The following is a 16597-nucleotide window of genomic DNA, read 5'->3' as shown; positions in this document are numbered from 1 at the left end:
ACTTGAGGGTGCACAGACACCCCTATGCATTGGAGGCACACTGTATTCTGTGCCCGTCCCAAACCCTCTCTCAAGAAGAGCCAACCACATGGAAGGGAGGAACTTGGTCTCTTATTGCCCTGACATGTCATTTCCCCACTAAAGGCCCCAGTTCCTGCTTTGTACAGCTGGACCCAGACCTCAATGACTTCACAGGGCCATTATCTTGGATTCCAAGACTAAGGGAGTTGGGTGACTGACTATCAGCCACAAAGCCCTCCCAGGAGGGAAGGACGAAAGCCATCCGGTACACTTCCCTTCATCCAGTGTTATTCCCACTGAGCCTGAAATGTGGGCACCCACCCATCTGCCTGGACAAGAGACTCCCCAAGATCTGTGGTGAGTGTGGGAGCGAGTGTCTGTCCTAGACAGTGGGGTGAGGCCTGCCCCCTCCTGCTGTGTGTTCCTGAGAGTCTCTCCTGTCTCCGAGGCCCCCTGGAGTCTGTCCATCTACAGGGCTGTGCCAGGCTGTACAGGCCTGTTGTGTGGGGCCTAGGTGGTAAGAAACAGGCTGGAGGAGAAAGGCCGGCAACCTTCCCTGGACTTCATTCCCTTCTCGGGTCTGTTCTTGACCACTGGTCAACTCCACACAGCTGTGCAACCATGGGCCGCGGGGTTTTTGGCCTGTAGGGGGCAAGAGAGGCCTGTCCCTGTACTACAGCCAATGTCGCCACCTGGTGGTTAACACTGTACACCTTGGGGCAAGGGACCTTGGGCGCCTCTCAGCACCTCCACTGAGGCCACCAGCCAAGGCAAGGTTGCTGGTCCAGTTGGTAATCATCCAGCTGGCCCTGAAAGAGACCATCGCCTCTAGTCCAAACCAGCCTGGAGTTCTGTGCATCCCACAAATATGCCCTGGATGCTGCTAGGTGCAGACATCCTCTGTGGTGGTCTCTCCCTGCTCATCCCGCGAAGGCGCCCCGGGGGCTAGCCGGCCAGCCTGTTGGAGTGGAGAGTAGGTTCTGGTGACGGGATGAGACTAAAGCAGGGTGCCATGGTATCAGTCCCACACCACGCCATGAACTTGTCTTTGTGCTGTACAGGGACTGCAGGCTGGGTACTTACTTACTTTCTTTCTTTTTTAAAGATGTATTTATTTATTATGTATACAATGTTCTGTTTGCATGTATCTCTGCAGGCCAGAAGAGGGAGCCAGATCTCATTACAGGTGGTTGTAAGCCACCATATGGGTGCTGGGAATTGAACTCAGGACCTCTGGAAGAACAGCCAGTGTTCTTAAACTCTGAGCCATCTCTCCAGCCCAGGCTGGGTTCATTCAAGGGGTAAGAGCCAAATGTGCCTCACCCTGGTGTCCCCACGGCCTGCACAGTGAGGGTGGACAGAGAGGGTGGAGCTTGCCCGAGCCCAGTCTAGCCAGCCTTGCAGAATCATGGAGCTGTATCTTAGCAACTTGTGTGTGAAGAGTAGAATCTTGGCTTCACTGTAGGGACCGTTGTCAATGATCTGGGCTCTGGGCTGCATATTACTCCAATGCTTAGGTATTTCTGACAGGGCCTTATTTATGTGCTTGGGAAGGTTGGAGGGACCTGAGGGGCTCCCAGGGAAGCTGGGACAGTGCAGTCACCTCTGCGGGCTCTGATTGAAGCCCCCTGGGGGGATCGGGAAGCCACTGGGGCTATGGCTAGCACACAAGGGCCTCAGGCTGTAGAGATGGAATAGACAGGGCGAAGCCTCCCTTCTCCAGGACCTCATGTATCCCAGAACATTCAGTCTGAAGGGCAGAGGACAGCCTCGGGGATCCTGACTGCAAAGGCAGCTAGGTGGAGAAGATTTGGGGCAGTCTTAGTGGGACAGAGGCTGTGGGCTCTGCCACAGCCACATGGGTGGTACAGAAAGGACCCAAATGCCGTGTGACTAATGGCGTCTGTATCATGCAGCACGGATCCCTCGCCTACTCAGTCTCTCAAGTAACTCAATAAAAGCCTCATAGGTTGAACTGAGAGAGAAACTAAGGACCTCACTCAAGCCGCGTCCTTGACTGAGAGTTATTAGGGGTGTTGTGGGGGAGTCCACTATGCCCTGCAGCCTCGGTCTGTCACTTCGACATCACTGTCTCCAGCTCACCCCTTCCTGTGGGGCCAGCCCACACAGGCCATCCAAGTGCTAACAGGGGGCAACACTGGTCCATTTCCATCCTGTAATTACACACCGACTCGACACACTCATGAACAAGCTTGGCTATCTCCGTTCCACCAGCTGTTTGTTCAAGGAATCCCCGTGACCCCTGTACCTATGGGTGTGAGGAAGGAAACCCCGGAGTGAGGCAGCAAGCTCCCCTACACAGGTTCCCGGCTTCGCTGGACCACCAGTGCCTGACCCGAAGAGAACCACCTCCCTAAACCTGACCCTAACTCCCATGCAGGCCTGGACCCCTGCTGGTTCTCCCCACCCTAGGTCTCGTGGGTCTGACAGTGTCCTGCTCAGGGAGGTGTCCCTGCCATGGGGTCATGCTGTTCCACTATCTACAAGGGGGGCAGCTGCCTTGGGAAGGATATTAGCTTGGTGGAGAGAAGGGGAGGCCTCTGTTGAGGAGAGGAAGGCCCTTGGTAAATCGCAGGTGAAAAGTATCAGCTTTTGGGAGGAGAGAAGCCAAGAGCCGCAGCACTTTTGAAGGAGAAACGCGGACAGGTACGGAAGGAAACTCCCAGAGGTCATTCCGCCAGGTGAAGAAGGGCTTGCACTTGCCTTGCCTTTCGGCTCTGGAGGGTTCACCAGGGCTTCCATAGAAATGTCCCACTAATGGTGTCTTTACCAAGCCCATTTCTCAGACCGCGGGCCAGGCTGGCTCACAGTCCCGGGTCGCAGCCCAGCCAGAACAAACAGGCACTCCCGGGCACGTCCAGCAGGTGGGGGTGAGCACGAAGGGACTGAGCTCGGATGGTGGGGTGTCGCCTGCGTGGGTCCCGCCCTCAGATGCCGTCGGGTCCCGCCTGCAGGGGAGGGCTGCGGGGCCAGTGGAGCGCAGAGGGGTCGAGCGCCGAACGCGGCGCAGAGTGGATCGGGGCGCAGCGTGGATCGGGGCACGAAAATGGCTGTGTCCGGGGTCCTGTCCCGCCTGGCAACGGTGGCGTCGGTGGCGCTGGTGTCCCTGGTGGCGCTGGTGATGCTAGAGGCGCGCTGCGCGGAGGGCGCGGGCATGGGCTCCTGCTACGACGGCGCGGGGCGCGCACAGCGCTGTCTGCCTGAGTTCGAGAACGCGGCGTTCGGCCGTCGCGCCGAGGCCTCGCACACGTGCGGACGCCCTCCCGAGGACTTCTGCCCGCACGTGGGGGCTCCCGGCGCCGGGCCACAGTGCCAGCGCTGTGACGATGCGGATCCCCGGCTCCGCCACGACGCCTCCTACCTCACAGACTTCCACAACCCCGATGACAGCACCTGGTGGCAGAGCCCATCCATGGCTTTCGGGGTGCAGTACCCCACCTCGGTTAACCTTACCCTGCGCCTAGGTAAGCATGTGTCCCCTGTCACCTTGTCTCCATCCCATGGAGACCCTGGCAGAGGAGGAGGGCTGTGCACCTGGGGCAGGCTGCAGGACCCAGATGTAAGAAGTCAGGACCCGCGGCCTCTGAGCTGCCGGAGACCAGACCAAGGGGCGCCCCTAAGGGTTTCTGGGGGCAGAAAGCCTCCTTCAGTTTTTGCAGAGCTGTGAAACTGGGTGAAGCAACAATTCCCAGGAAGAATTGTTAGAGAAGTGTGTGTGTGTGTGTGTGTGTGTGTGTGTGAGAGAGAGAGAGAGAGAGAGAGACCGAGAGAGAGACAGAGAGAGAGAGAGACAGAGACAGAGACAGAGACAGAGACCTCCACGATGACCTGGTCCAGGCAGGGACTCCTAACCTGGTCAACTTCAAGGCCCAGTGGACCTCCAAGGTTGTGAGCAGTCTGGGAATGGGAGGCAGGTGAAAGCTGTAACATCCTGGACAGGACAACGGTTTCTTCCTGCCACTGGATAGCCACTTGGCACATTGTTGGTGACTTGCTCCACCCAGCCTGAGCCAAGGTGCAGGAGCATTGGGCCCCTGGGGATAGGAACCCAGGGCCTCACCTCCACCCTGAAGCTGGACTCTTCTCTGCCCACTCCAAGTCCAGATGAGCCCATTGTCTTCCTTGCTATGTCCTGGACACTGTGTGAATCTTCCAAAGCTTTGATAACTTGGATTTGGTATTTTCATAATTCATTTTGGCACTAAATCTGACCTGAGGCTCTTTATAGGCTTCGTGTATCTCAGTACGAGCCAATATTCATACGTTTTGCTACTGAAATCTCATTGGCGTACAGCCTCCAAGCCCAGAATGAAGGCCGTTAGGTAAGCACTCCATCCCTTAGCTCCATACAGCCTCACAATAATACCCCTGAGAAGTTCTGAATTCCAAAACACAGCCGGAGCCAGCAGTTTGGATAACAGATGATGAACTGTCCCCATGAAAAACTGGAAGCTCAGAGAGGGTAAGCGCTTTGTGCACAGACACACAGCTGCTGAACAACAGTCAGGACACAGACATTCCTGTGCAATGGAGATCAGAACATGAACTTGGCATGTGCTGCAGCACTCATGACTAAGCTGGTTCTTCCCCATGGGTGGCAAAGCCCTGGCAAGACTAGGAAATGGCCTTGTCCTCGGAAAAGAGAGGTGGGAAGGGTATTTAACCCCTTCGGCAGCACAGGCAGGCACATTCCTTTTGCATCCCAAACCCACTTCCCAGGGGTGAGGACATGGTCTGACTGTCCAGAGCAGGACGTGGAACTTGGGTGAGGTGGGGTCTGCCCAGACAGGAAGCAGGAAACTAGGGGAGTTGGCTGACGGGACTGGCAAGACCCCAAGGCCATGGGAGGAATTTGGGGCAGGGTGAGGGACTGTGAGGGAGACACAGTGTTCCTAACAAAGACTGTCACATGTGCCCATGAAATCTAGATGCCAAGGAGGGCTCAGGCCTCAGGCACTGGGGGAGGGAGAGGCAGAGTGGGAAGTCCGTGGTTGCCGTAGGGGGCAGCCGTGTCCATAGCAATACTTGGACCATGCCTGACAAGTGCGCCTGCGACCTTTAGATACTTCAACGAGCAGTCTCCAGGCATCACGGATCCTCCATTGTGAATGTGAGTGTGGGCGAAGACTCCACGTGCTCACACACGTACAAGGCACATACATCTGGGGGTGGGTCTTCCCATCCTACTGGACAGCAGCACCAAGCTCATAGGTGGGAGGCCAGAAGAGTTTGTACCATGAATGAACGACTGTCTGAGTGAGTGAATGAATGAATGAATGACAGTGTCACACTGCATCCTGGACACTGGGCCAGTTCAGTGTTCTCTTGCTGGTTCCAAAAGCCGGATGGGGTATAATCATGCAGTGGGACTTTGGACTCAGGCATAGCGTAGCCACTACGGAGAAGTTGGGACTCCGTGTTGCACCTCAGTTTCCCTGCCTGTACTGTGGGGACAAGAGCAGGGCTGGGGAAGTGGCTCTGTTGATGGGGTGTTTTCCTAGCACGCACAGGCCCTGGGTTCAATCCCAGCACTAAACACTGCTGATGGAACTCGGGAGGTAGAGGCAGGAGAATTAGGAGCAGGCTAGCCTTGTCCTGTCTCAAAAAAATAAAAATAAGAAGTTGCTGCCTCTGAGGACAGTAACGCAGCGACAGTGCTCAGGAGCCACCATGGCCCTCATGGGTGGGCAGGAAGCCCTGGGTAGGGGCTGAGCCCTGTGGATGGGCTCTGAATCAGGGAATAAGGGCTCACCCTGTTCCAAGGCATCCGGGACCAGAGCCGGGTTGTGACGGCCCATTTGGGAACTAGCTGTCTTAATTTTGCTGCAGCTAACTCATGGGTCATGATATCCAGAGTTCCTTGGCCATTAGCTGAGGTGGGCTGGTCACACCCCAGCAGTCCTCTGCTGCCCCTGTGTGCTGGGTGGGAGGGGCGAGTCGGAAGCAGCTCTGGCCAGGGTCCCCTGGAGGGGGTGGGGTGAGGAGTGGGAGAAGAGGAGGCGGAGGTCGGCTAAGGATGGAGGTCACAGCGTTCCCAGCGCCCCGCAGCTCCTGACATCTGGTCCAGATCCTATCCCGCAGTTGCTGCTGAGCTAGGTCTTCCTGCCCATAATGAAAGGCCACAGTGGGGATGGTGGAGCCGGCTGCTCTCAGGGCTTCACTGAGGCCTGGAGAAGACAGCAGGGCTGGGGTGAGGGGTGGGTGGGAGGGAGGATAGGGAGGGCCATGGAGTGACAGACTGTTCAAGGACCAGTTAGTGGCTGTGCCTGAACCAAAGACACTCTCGCCAGCGTTTCAGCAGGGCGGAATTTATTCTTCACATATGGGGAAACTGAGGCTCTGAGGTTCAGGGTCATACAGGGTAAAGAATGGCTCAACTCCAGAGCTCCGCTGTCTGCCCTTAGGACAGAGTGGAAGGGGCAGCCTGACCCTGAGCTTTCTGCCCTCCATCCCAGAAGAAACCGGTGTGGTGGCTCTTGGTGTCTGTCCTCTTGTCTTGGGTTGTCAGGACTCTCCCAGGACTACAGAAAAACGCAGCTGGGTCCCAAGCCCCCAAGTGGAGGGGGAGGTAGCCGGATAGGCCACTGACATCCATCTGCCTGGTATTCAGGGAGCCTATGACCTTGGCTCTTAGCCATAAGAATACAACTATGCCCATGACTTCAGGCCAGCCATGAGACACCGTGGGGAGAATCAGAGCTCTGAGAACACAGGTGAGGCACAGAAGCCTCAGTGGGGGCCGGCGGGCGGGCGGGGGAGGTCAGCCTGGCCTTTCAGGGCCTGCAGGTACTAAGAGCTGAGAGAAGCCACAGCACTGGAGGCCTGAGGGAGAGACAGGCAGCTCCATGGATCTGGAACCCTCCAAGCCTAGATGGCCCCGGGGGAGGAGAGAACACCGTAGAGGTTAAGCAGCCACAGTGGAGGGCCCGGCTTGGCTAGGAATGGGACCAGGGACCCTGCAGGACCCCAGAGGCCCCAAGGCTCCTGAGTCTCCTGAGCTTCGGCTCTGTTGTGACCCCTCTGGAGTGGGTGGTATGTTTGCCTTGGCTAGGGCCAGAGCCCGGGGACAGAGTCCTCAGTCCACCTCCTCAGGGGATTTGGCTGGAATGCTAGGCCCCAGGCAGGTCAAGAGTCAAGGCAGTGGTCTTGGACAGCCTCCCTCCACCCACAGAAGTGGCCCTGGGCCAGCTGGCCCCGCCCCCACTCCCCAGGGCCTCCCACAGGGATCTAGGAGCTGCAAAGGTGGAGGGTCCTGCAGTGGTGGGGAGGACAAATGGCTTACCAGCCTCCCATAATCCCTTTCCGCCTAACCTGTTCTGACAGAAGCCGTGCCTCCCTCCAGACAGCAAAATGTGGCTCTTCTTCCCTTCCTGTGGGGTCTTGCTGTAAACACCCCGACTTCTACTGGCTCACTTTCTCTTCTCAACTTCTGGGAACCCAGACTAGCTCATAAACCAGTGGGCACCCACTGGGTGCCAGATCCCAAGTCCTGGGGTTGTGGCAGAGAATCTGCCCTGTCCACTCAGCTTAGGATGCCCTCCTTCAGGAACTTCCGGCCAGGCCTGCACTCACCTGCCTTCCTGCCCTGGCCCTGAGTACCACCATCATCCCTAGGTGTGAGTGGAGCAGGGCCCTTGTTTTCAGGCTTCCCCTCACACCCAGCCCCAGGCCCCCTGGCTCTGGCCTTTGGTCCATGTCAGTCAGTGAATACCAGAATGACTGAACAGTGGCTGAAGTTTGCTTGTGAGCCTTGAGGACGTCTGATCACTTTGCCCTCTAATTATCACGCTCATTTTGCAGATAGGGAAACTGAGGCACAGCACTGACCTACCCAGTTATCAAGAGAGAAGTCAGGCATCTATCTGACCAGTGGATCTCCAGCGCCCAGCGTCCTCTGCAGGCGCAAGGGAGGGAGCGAGTGGAGAAATGTTGAGTGAAGGTTGGTCCCTCTAGAGGCATTGCTGAAGTGTTCCAAAACATGGCTTCCTCCCTGCCTGGCCCTTCTGAGGCCAGCCAGCCCTTACCCCATCTCATGGCCTGACTTCACCTGCTGGAATCGGGATCCACCTCTGAGATGACCTACCCCTTCCCAAAGGCATCACTTGTCTCCGCCCAGCTTCCCACCCGAGCCCTAGGCTGGACCATTTTAGCAGCTTCCAAACACCATGTGGTCCTCGGAGCTCAAGCAAGGGCCCAGAAAGAAAGGCCCCTGCAGTGCTTCAACAGTCAGGCGTAGTAGCTAGCGCGGCTGCGTGGGGACCGTCTGCACAGTGTGATTGTTACCCAGCCCAGAAGTGAAGCAAAGTGAAGGGCACTAGTCACAAGGGGACAAGTGCTTCCTGTTCTACTTCTAGAAAGTTCCTGGAGCCGTCAAATTCATAGAGGCAGGAAGTAGAAGGGGCCACGAGGGACTGGGGAGGGGATGGAAAGTAAGTGTTTAAGTGGCAGTGTTGGTGACGGCATCACAGCGCAAAGGGGCCTAATGCCGTGGACCGCACACTCAGAAATGGCCGAGAGAGGGTGCTTTTAATTTATGGACACTTCTTTTTTTTTTTTTTTTTGGTTTTTTTCGAGACAGGGTTTCTCTGTGTAGCTTTGCGCCTTTCCTGGAACTCGCTTTGGAGACCAGGCTGGCCTCGAACTCACAGAGATCCGCCTGGCTCTACCTCCCGAGTGCTGGGATTAAAGGCGTGCGCCACCACCGCCCGGCTTATGGACTCTTCTTAAAGAAAAGTGCCCCCTCCCTGACTCCCCATATACTTAGGCAAGTATTTCTCAAGTCAACACCCTCTTCAGCCCTAAGACTCACTGTTTGCCAAAGTGTCCAGTCGCTCTCCAGAGTCCCCACTAGCTCTTCCCTCCACTGCTCCCTCTGCCCTTCCTCTGTTTATCGCCTATGTTTATTTATGTCCGGCTGTGGTTTGGAATGTCCATCCCCCTTCTCGGCAAACTTGTATTCTGTAGACTCCAGTGATCACAGCTGGGACTGGACCTCAGAATCGTTCTTGACAATCTTGTGCAATCACCGATCAGAGAAAACCTGTTTCCTCTCCCAAGCTAGACAACAGACTTGACAACCTTGACGTGTGTTAGGTGGGAGGGCTGGTATGGAGCCAGGCCTGATTCAAATCTGGTTCCTGTGCCTCTGGATTGGGATCTCAGAGGGACCCCAGTTCTTCACAGGGATTCCAAATGCCCAGGGCTGCCAAAAGCTAGCTTGGGAAACACAGCACTTGACAGTGGGTGTCAGGCCTGGGGCTCAGGCCTGGGGTGGCTCTCAGATGGGAAGTAGCTCCCAGTGGCGGGTATCAGTCTGGCCTGCCCATGTGTTCCAGCTCAAATCTTGCTGCCCCCTCTGGCGCCACCCCCGCCCCACCCCCGCCCCACCCCTCGCCGATCCCCAGATGGCTGTAGTTAAAGTTTGTTTTGTTTCCATATTCCCAAAATAAGCCTGGCCTACCCACCAGGTCAGCACCGGATGTAGACCAACTTGGTTTACGGCAGTCCGGTGTCTCGACGGGCCTTATGTCCCAGCTAGTGGGGTAGATGTGCCCTAGCACCTGGTGCTTGGCTCAGATGGCCCTTGCCATGACAGCCACCAAAGCCTGGTGGCAATTCTCTGCATCTCCGTGAGCATCTATACCCCTTTGCTAGAAGCCCTGTCTCCCTGGGCATCCAGAGAGCCCCCTTGGAAGGGTAGCTGGCTCTGCATAGCTTTTTTGAGGGCCTGAGGACCAAGAGATCCTACTGTTTCCTGTGTCCAGTTGGGACCCCCTTCTCTCTGAGCTGTGGGCTTCTCGTTAGTGGAGTGCATACCACAGTGGGACTGGGGGGTCTCAGACAGACAGTGTGCAAATGTGCTCAGCAGGCACATAGTAGGTGCTCAATGCAGTAGGCTGGGCCGAGATGCATGAGAGGTAGTTCAGGGAGTTGGGGAAAACAATATTCAAGGTAGAGGGAACAGTGTACTGGGTGGCCTAGAGCTAAGGAGCAAAACTATCACCCTGGAACCTCTCTGATTCCCAGAGCCTACAGTAAGAGCCTGGGTGGCTGTGGGTGCAATGCCTGTCACTGTATGTCGGGGCCATTTCCTTTCCCTGCCTTTCAGGCTGCCTTCCTCACAGAGCAGACTGGAGTTGTCTTCTAATTAACTCTCCAACAAACCATCCCTCTGAGCCCCTGTGATGTTGCCTCAGCCACTCTCCTGGCTCAGCAAGGAAGGAGCTGTGATGTTCCCCAGAGCAGAAGCCCCGCTTGCATGCATGCAGTCCGTGACCCTCTTTTTCAGAGGGCAGCCTCCCTGCCAGCCACCTTTGAAGTGTCCTGGCTCCCTCCTGGGAGGTGTCTGACTGCTCCCTGCTTACCAGGCCGGCAGCACCTGTGTCCGCCCCAGTGCCTGCACATCTGGGTACATCTGGGCCTGGCGCTCCTACCAGGGAGCCGGCCTGGCACCGCTTGACCCCGCCTAGGCCCCTGAACTCCCTCTTGTGAAGGGCTCAGAAGCTCCGTGCCAACTGCGCTGCCACGGAACTCTAGAAAACATCTTAAAACGGAACCTGGCAAGGCGGCTGCTTTTTAAAAAGTTTCGTAAAGCTGGGTTTCCTCCAATTTTAAATTAGAACAAGCTTCAGGAAAGAAAATTGGGAAAAACAGGGAAGCTGAAGGAGGAACAGTTGTGCTGAGTTCCGAGGACAAACATGCTCACCAATTAGACGGCTGTCTTTGGGGCCCATGCCTTTTGGTTTTTCTGAGACAGTCCCAGGCATTGCGGCAGACCTTGAACTCACTGTATAGCCAAGGACGGCTTTGAACTCCTGATTCTCCTGCCTCTACCTCCCGAGTGCTAAGATGACAGGCATGTACCACCACACCTGACTGGGACCTAGTCTTTTAACTCTTTTTTTTTTTTTTTAATTATTTCTGTGTGTTTTCTGTGTATGTGCACACAAGATCACCTCAGGGCTCTGTTCCTCAGCTGCTATCCACTTTGTTTCTCGAGACAGGGTCTCTCACAGGCCTTGGAGCTCGTGGATTCAGGCAGGCTGGCTGGCCAGTGAGCCCCAGGATTATCCTGTGCCCACCCCCACATCTGGTTACAGGCACGCATCCCGACACCCAGTCCTTTAGGCTAAGAGTTCGAACTCAGGTCCTCATGCTTGTGGGGCACACACTTTACAGGTGAGCCTCCTCCCCAGGCCCTCACGATCCTGCACAGTACCTTGTTTCTTTTTCCCTTTACCATCTTGACTCCAGCTTTCATCACGGACTTTGGTCACTATGGGAACTGCAGTCCTGTCGACCCCCACAGCTGTTTCTTCAGATCCCCAGTTTTCCCAAGTCTATAAAATGCCTTGACGGTTGGTCTGTGCTTTCAGGCCATGACCCCCGCCCACGAAGCTTCTTTTGTCAGTTACTGGGAATAGTCCTGAGGCTCCTCGTCTCTGTCAGCAAACTGCTTTCCCACAGGGACAATGTATTTACCCTAAATTTTTCTTTTGTTGTGGTGCAATACACATAGCTTATGATTGGATCTCCTTTCAAGTGTGCGCAATTTGGGGTCACAAACACATTCCCCCTGTTCTGAAGCTGTACCGAGGACTTTCAACTTAAGAAACAGAATGGGCTGCCCCCCAAGACTCTGCAGCCCAATTATAAAATGTATAATCTTTTAAAAACATTTATTTTACTGTTTAATTATATATATGCTGTGTGTGTCTATGTGTGGGTATGTTCACAGGCAAGGAGGTGCCGAGGAGGCCAGAGAGGGCGTCAGGTCCCTTGGAGTTAGAGTTACGGTAGATGTGAGCCGCCCAGTGCCGGGAACTCTAGTACTAAGTAAGAGTCAAATATGATCTTAGACATTGAGTCATCTCACCAGGCCCTGTACTACTGGTGTATGTGTGTGTGTGTGTGTGTGTGTGTGTGTGTGTGTGTGTGTGTGTGGTGTGTGTACCTGTGGAGGTGTGGTGTGGGTGTGTGGAAGTGTGGTGTGTGTGCATGCGTATGTGTGTAGTGTGTACATATGTGTGTGTGGTGTGTGATGTGTGTGTAGTATGTGTGGTGTGTGTGTGTGTTATGTGTATATATGTGTGTGGTGTATGTGTGGTTTGTGTGTGGTGTGTGTGTGATGTGTACATATGTGTGTGTGATGTGTGGTGTGTGTATGTGTGGGGGGTGTGTGTGGTGTGTAATGTGTGGTTTATATGTGTGGGGTGTGTGTGTGTATGTGGTGTGTGTGTGTGTATGTGCAAGCACGTGTGCATGTGGAAGCCAGAGCAGGTCAAGTGTCTTCCTTTATCATTTTCCGCCTTGTTGCCTTTTGGCTGGGTCTCTCACTGAACTGGAAGCTTGCTCTTTAGGCTGGCTGGCCACTAATACTTGGGGTCTGCCTGTCTTTGCCCTCCCCCACTCCCACCCACTCCATTCTGGGGTCACACATGCAGCTGTGCTTGACTTCCCATGGGTGCTGAGATTTGAACTTGGGCCTTCGTGCCTGCCAAGCAGGTGTTGCTATCTACTGACCATCCTCCAGCCCCTCTGGGCACTTTGTCTCCGTGTGTGAGATGCAAGGCATGTCTGCAGTGTTGATCTGTCTGTGACACACTTCTTCCATCTAGCACCACACCCTCAGGGCTCGTCTGTAGTTTAGGCCAAGGGTCAGGTTGTCCCACTTTCCAAGCTGGACAGCAGTCTTTTGCATGGCTGGGCCATCTGTCTGACATGTGCTGGGCAGTTTCTTCCTCTCGGCTGTCCTGAACAGTGGTGCTGTGAACGCAGATGCATGTGTGTCTTCCTTGATGCCTGCCTTCGGTTTTTTAAGGATATTCCACACTGGGCATGCCAGGTTGTAAGGTAAGGCTGGCTCTCGCTTTTCCAATGACCTGCTCCTGTTATCCGCAATGGTGGCGTTTTTTAAAACTTACCATCATCAGTGCAGAGTGGCCTCTATGTTGTCACCAACACTTGCTATTGCCTGGTGTGTGTGTGTGTGTGTGTGTGTGTGTGTGTGAAGGGCTCAGCTCAGTAGTACAATGCTTGCTTAGTTGACGTGAAGCGCTGGCTCTGCCTCTCACCACTTGAAAATAACCATGGAGTCAACTGTAGGATGCTGTCATCAGCCGCTAACAATCCTGTGCCCGTTAGTAGTCATTCCGCTTATCCCAAAGTCTCACCCTGACGTCCAAATACCGCTAACCTCCTTTCTGTGGCTGGGCTGTTTCCGGGCACTCGGCATAAGTGAGGTCAGCTAGCAGGGCCTCTGTTTTAGCGGCTTCGGCATCACCTCTCACGGGGCATGGCTGCATGGCACATCCAGACTTCATTCCTTGTTGCCTAGCAGTAGAGTACACCAGTGGGCAGACGTTTGGACCGTTCTTAGTGCTGCTGTGGACATGCACATCCATCTCTTCGTGGGTCATGTGTTTTGTGTTGTTCTTGGCCATCTGCCTGTGACTGGAACTCTTGGGCTGTACACCAACCCCGTTCAGCATGCTGACGTGACACCAGCTCGCTTCCCAAAGCGCCATTTCCGCTCTTACTCACAGTTGGGGCTTCACTTACCACACGTTCTACAGGGTACATAGTGTTAGTCTTTATTTTAATTATTTAATTATTTGTTTGCTTGTTTATGGAGCAAAAAGAGACACTGCCAGTCAGGGTATAATGGTTCAGATTCCCATACAAAGGGGTGGGTTGAACTAGATAAAATATGGGCAAGTATCTGGGCGGTGGTGGCGCACACCTTTAATCCCAGCACTCGGGAGGCAGAGGCAGGCAGTTCTCTATGAGTTCAAGGCCAGCCTGGTCTACAGAGCAAGTTCTAGGAAAGGCACCAAAGCTACACAGAGAAACCCTGCCTCAGCCCCCCACACACCCAGAAAAAGATGGGCAAGTAGCTGGGAAGCTGGCTGGTGCTGCCGTCCCCGTGTTCCCGACAAGCAACCGATGATGGTACTCCAGCCCACAGCTCCAGGGAGTTTCTGCCAGGCAGCTCTCCTGATTCCCCATCCAGGGCTGTGTCCCTGTTCCCTTCTGTAAGATGGTCTGCGTCTGCCTACTGCAGGGAAGGCCTATGAGATCACCTATGTGAGGCTGAAGTTCCACACCAGTCGCCCCGAGAGCTTTGCCATCTACAAGCGCACGCATCCCGGTGGACCCTGGGAGCCCTACCAGTACTACAGTGCCTCCTGCCAGAAAACCTACGGCCGTCCTGAGGGCCACTACCTGTGGCTGGGCGAGAATGAGAGGGTGGCCTTCTGCACCTCCGAGTTCAGCGACATCTCCCCCTTGAACGGGGGCAACGTCGCCTTCTCCACCCTGGAGGGCCGTCCCAGTGCCTACAACTTTGAGGAGAGCCCTGTGCTGCAGGTCAGTGGACAACAGGGCCTGAGGGGGGGGATCATGGGGGAATGGGGCAAGCCTGGGTTGGGGAACAACAGGCAAGCCAGAAGAGCTAGGACCTGAGTGCCCTTGGATCCTCCTGGCTGTCATACCTTAAACCCTAGAATCTTTTTGTGGGTACCTGGTTTTCAGTTTTATTTTTTTATTTCATTTTATTTCTGTTTTGTTTTGATTTTCGAGACAGGGTTTCTCTGTGTAGGCCTGGCTGTCCTGGAACTCACTCTGTAGACCAGGCTGACCTTGAACTCACTCTGTAGACCAGGATGGCCTAGAACTCAGAGCTCTATCTGTCTCTGCCTCCTGAGTGCTGGGACTAAAGGTGTGTGTCTCCACTGCCCGGCTTGGGATCTCAGCACCTAATAGGCTGAAGCGGGAAGATCAGGAGTCGCAGGCCCACCTGCATCCTGCCTGTCTCTCAGCTGTGCGAGGCTGCATAAGGGATAACAAGTTCTACTTAGGAGCCTAGACTTCCTACTGGTGAATCGTTTTGCGGCCCCACCCAGGCTTTGGCTCCCTGGTCCTCAGCATCTCCCAGGGGCCTTTCTGAGAACACAGCACCAGGCTATAGTGTGGCTTGGAGATGCCATGCTTGCCCAGCATGCACAGGGCCCTAAATTTGACCCCAGCACCACAAACAAGAAGAAATGCAGGGGTCCCAATCTGCATAGCTCAGTGGGGAGAGCGCTTTCCTAGCACAAAGGAAGCCCTGGGTTCTGTCCCCAGCACCATATAATCTGGGTGTGGTGGTGCACACCTGTGTAATCCCAGCGCTTGGTAAGTGGAGTTCTGGCCATCTTGGACTACATGTGAGGCCGGTCTGGGATGAATGCAATCACATCAGTAGAAGAATAAAAGGGGGGAAGAGGGAGAAGGGAGGGAGGGGAGGAAAAGGTGGACTGCAGCCTCACCCCGACCTCACAGTCAGACCTGCCTTCAACAGACCCCTGAAAGCTGTGACCTTTGCAGATCCCAGCCCCAGGTGACTCAGAGAGTGACAGGGGCCCGCAGCCTCAATGCTGTACCGAGTTCTCAGGACTGAGTCCTGCTGGGGTGAGGAGCAACTGTACCAGGAGCTCATTTTCCATCCTGACGGCCTGATTGCTAAGCCAGGGGCTCCTGGGCTGAATTAAAATGTTGATTAATATTCAGCCGGAGCCGCCTCTGATTATAACAGCAGGCGGATGGAAATGTCACTCTCCACGTGCATCCCCCACTTCCTCACCACGCGCTTCCACGGGGAAGCTGCTCATCCAGCCCGTGATCAGCAAGTATTTATCAAGTGTCTGCTATGTGCCAGGCAGAGCCCAGGGGCTCTGGCTTGTGGGGCTCATGTTCTAGGGTGTCAGTCTTCTGCATGTAAGGAGCTATGGGGAGAAAGCAGGGAGGGGAGAAGGCAGGCGACCTGCACACCAGGGTCTCAGACGGGCTGCTTCAGCTGCTGTACACACACACACACACACACACACACACGCACACACACACGCACACGCACACGCACGCACGCGCACGCACGCACACACACACACACACACACACACACACCACTTCTGTGCAGATGCCCGGCCCCACACATAGTAGTTGACCCTGCCACCCTCCTCCTCGTACCCTCAGGGAGCCACTAATCTGGCTGCATTTTACAGATGGGGAAACAGAGGTACCAAGGCATTGGGGCTTGTCACAGAGTTGTACAGTCAGCAAGTGACCCAGCCCCAAGATTGACCCAGGCCTCCTGATTTCTGGCCTCTCCTCGAGATTTGTCTTAGCCTGTCCCTGTGCCCCAGGACCACCTCCACTTTCTGGGGACTGGGGGGCAGGATTTCCCAGTGGAGCTGGCCAGGAACACTTGCTGATGCTGTCCCTGTCCCCTTTTCTAGGAGTGGGTCACCAGCACCGAGCTCCTGATCTCTCTGGATCGGCTTAACACATTCGGGGATGACATCTTCAAGGACCCCAGGGTGCTCCAGTCTTACTACTACGCTGTGTCTGACTTCTCTGTGGGCGGCAGGTAGGCTGCAAGCAGGGCACAGAACCAGGGGGAGGCTGAGGGAGCAGGCCCCATACTTCAGGTCCAGAGCCACAGAGCCGGTGAGGTACCTGGGGTGATCCAGATGAGAAGGAGTGAACAGGACCCATCACCAGGATATGAGGACAGACA

The 16597-nt window shown here is 55.2% G+C and overlaps 1 protein-coding gene across 4 annotated transcripts in view; it reads left to right on the top strand.

Annotated features, from left to right (window-relative positions):
* The first annotated feature begins 3014 nt into the window (after positions 1-3014).
* Positions 3015-16597, top strand: part of Lamc3 (laminin subunit gamma 3) — a 59299-nt gene continuing 45716 nt past the window's right edge. For 2 of the 4 annotated variants that reach the window (XM_052724684.1, XM_052724682.1), the window contains exons 1-3: positions 3015-3506; positions 14105-14409; positions 16317-16447. In XM_052724684.1, coding sequence (XP_052580644.1) covers positions 3089-3506; positions 14105-14409; positions 16317-16447 — 854 coding nt within the window. In that variant the 5' untranslated portion in view covers positions 3015-3088. The remainder of the gene's footprint in view (positions 3507-14104; positions 14410-16316; positions 16448-16597) is intronic. The other 2 variants (XM_052724685.1, XM_052724681.1) reach the window with 1 other exon arrangement.

This window comes from Peromyscus californicus, unplaced genomic scaffold (assembly GCF_007827085.1).
Source record: "Peromyscus californicus insignis strain IS unplaced genomic scaffold, ASM782708v3 Scaffold_7__1_contigs__length_154581171, whole genome shotgun sequence".
Taxonomy (NCBI): Eukaryota; Metazoa; Chordata; class Mammalia; order Rodentia; family Cricetidae; genus Peromyscus; species Peromyscus californicus.
This window is presented reverse-complemented; position numbering and strand designations above follow the sequence as displayed.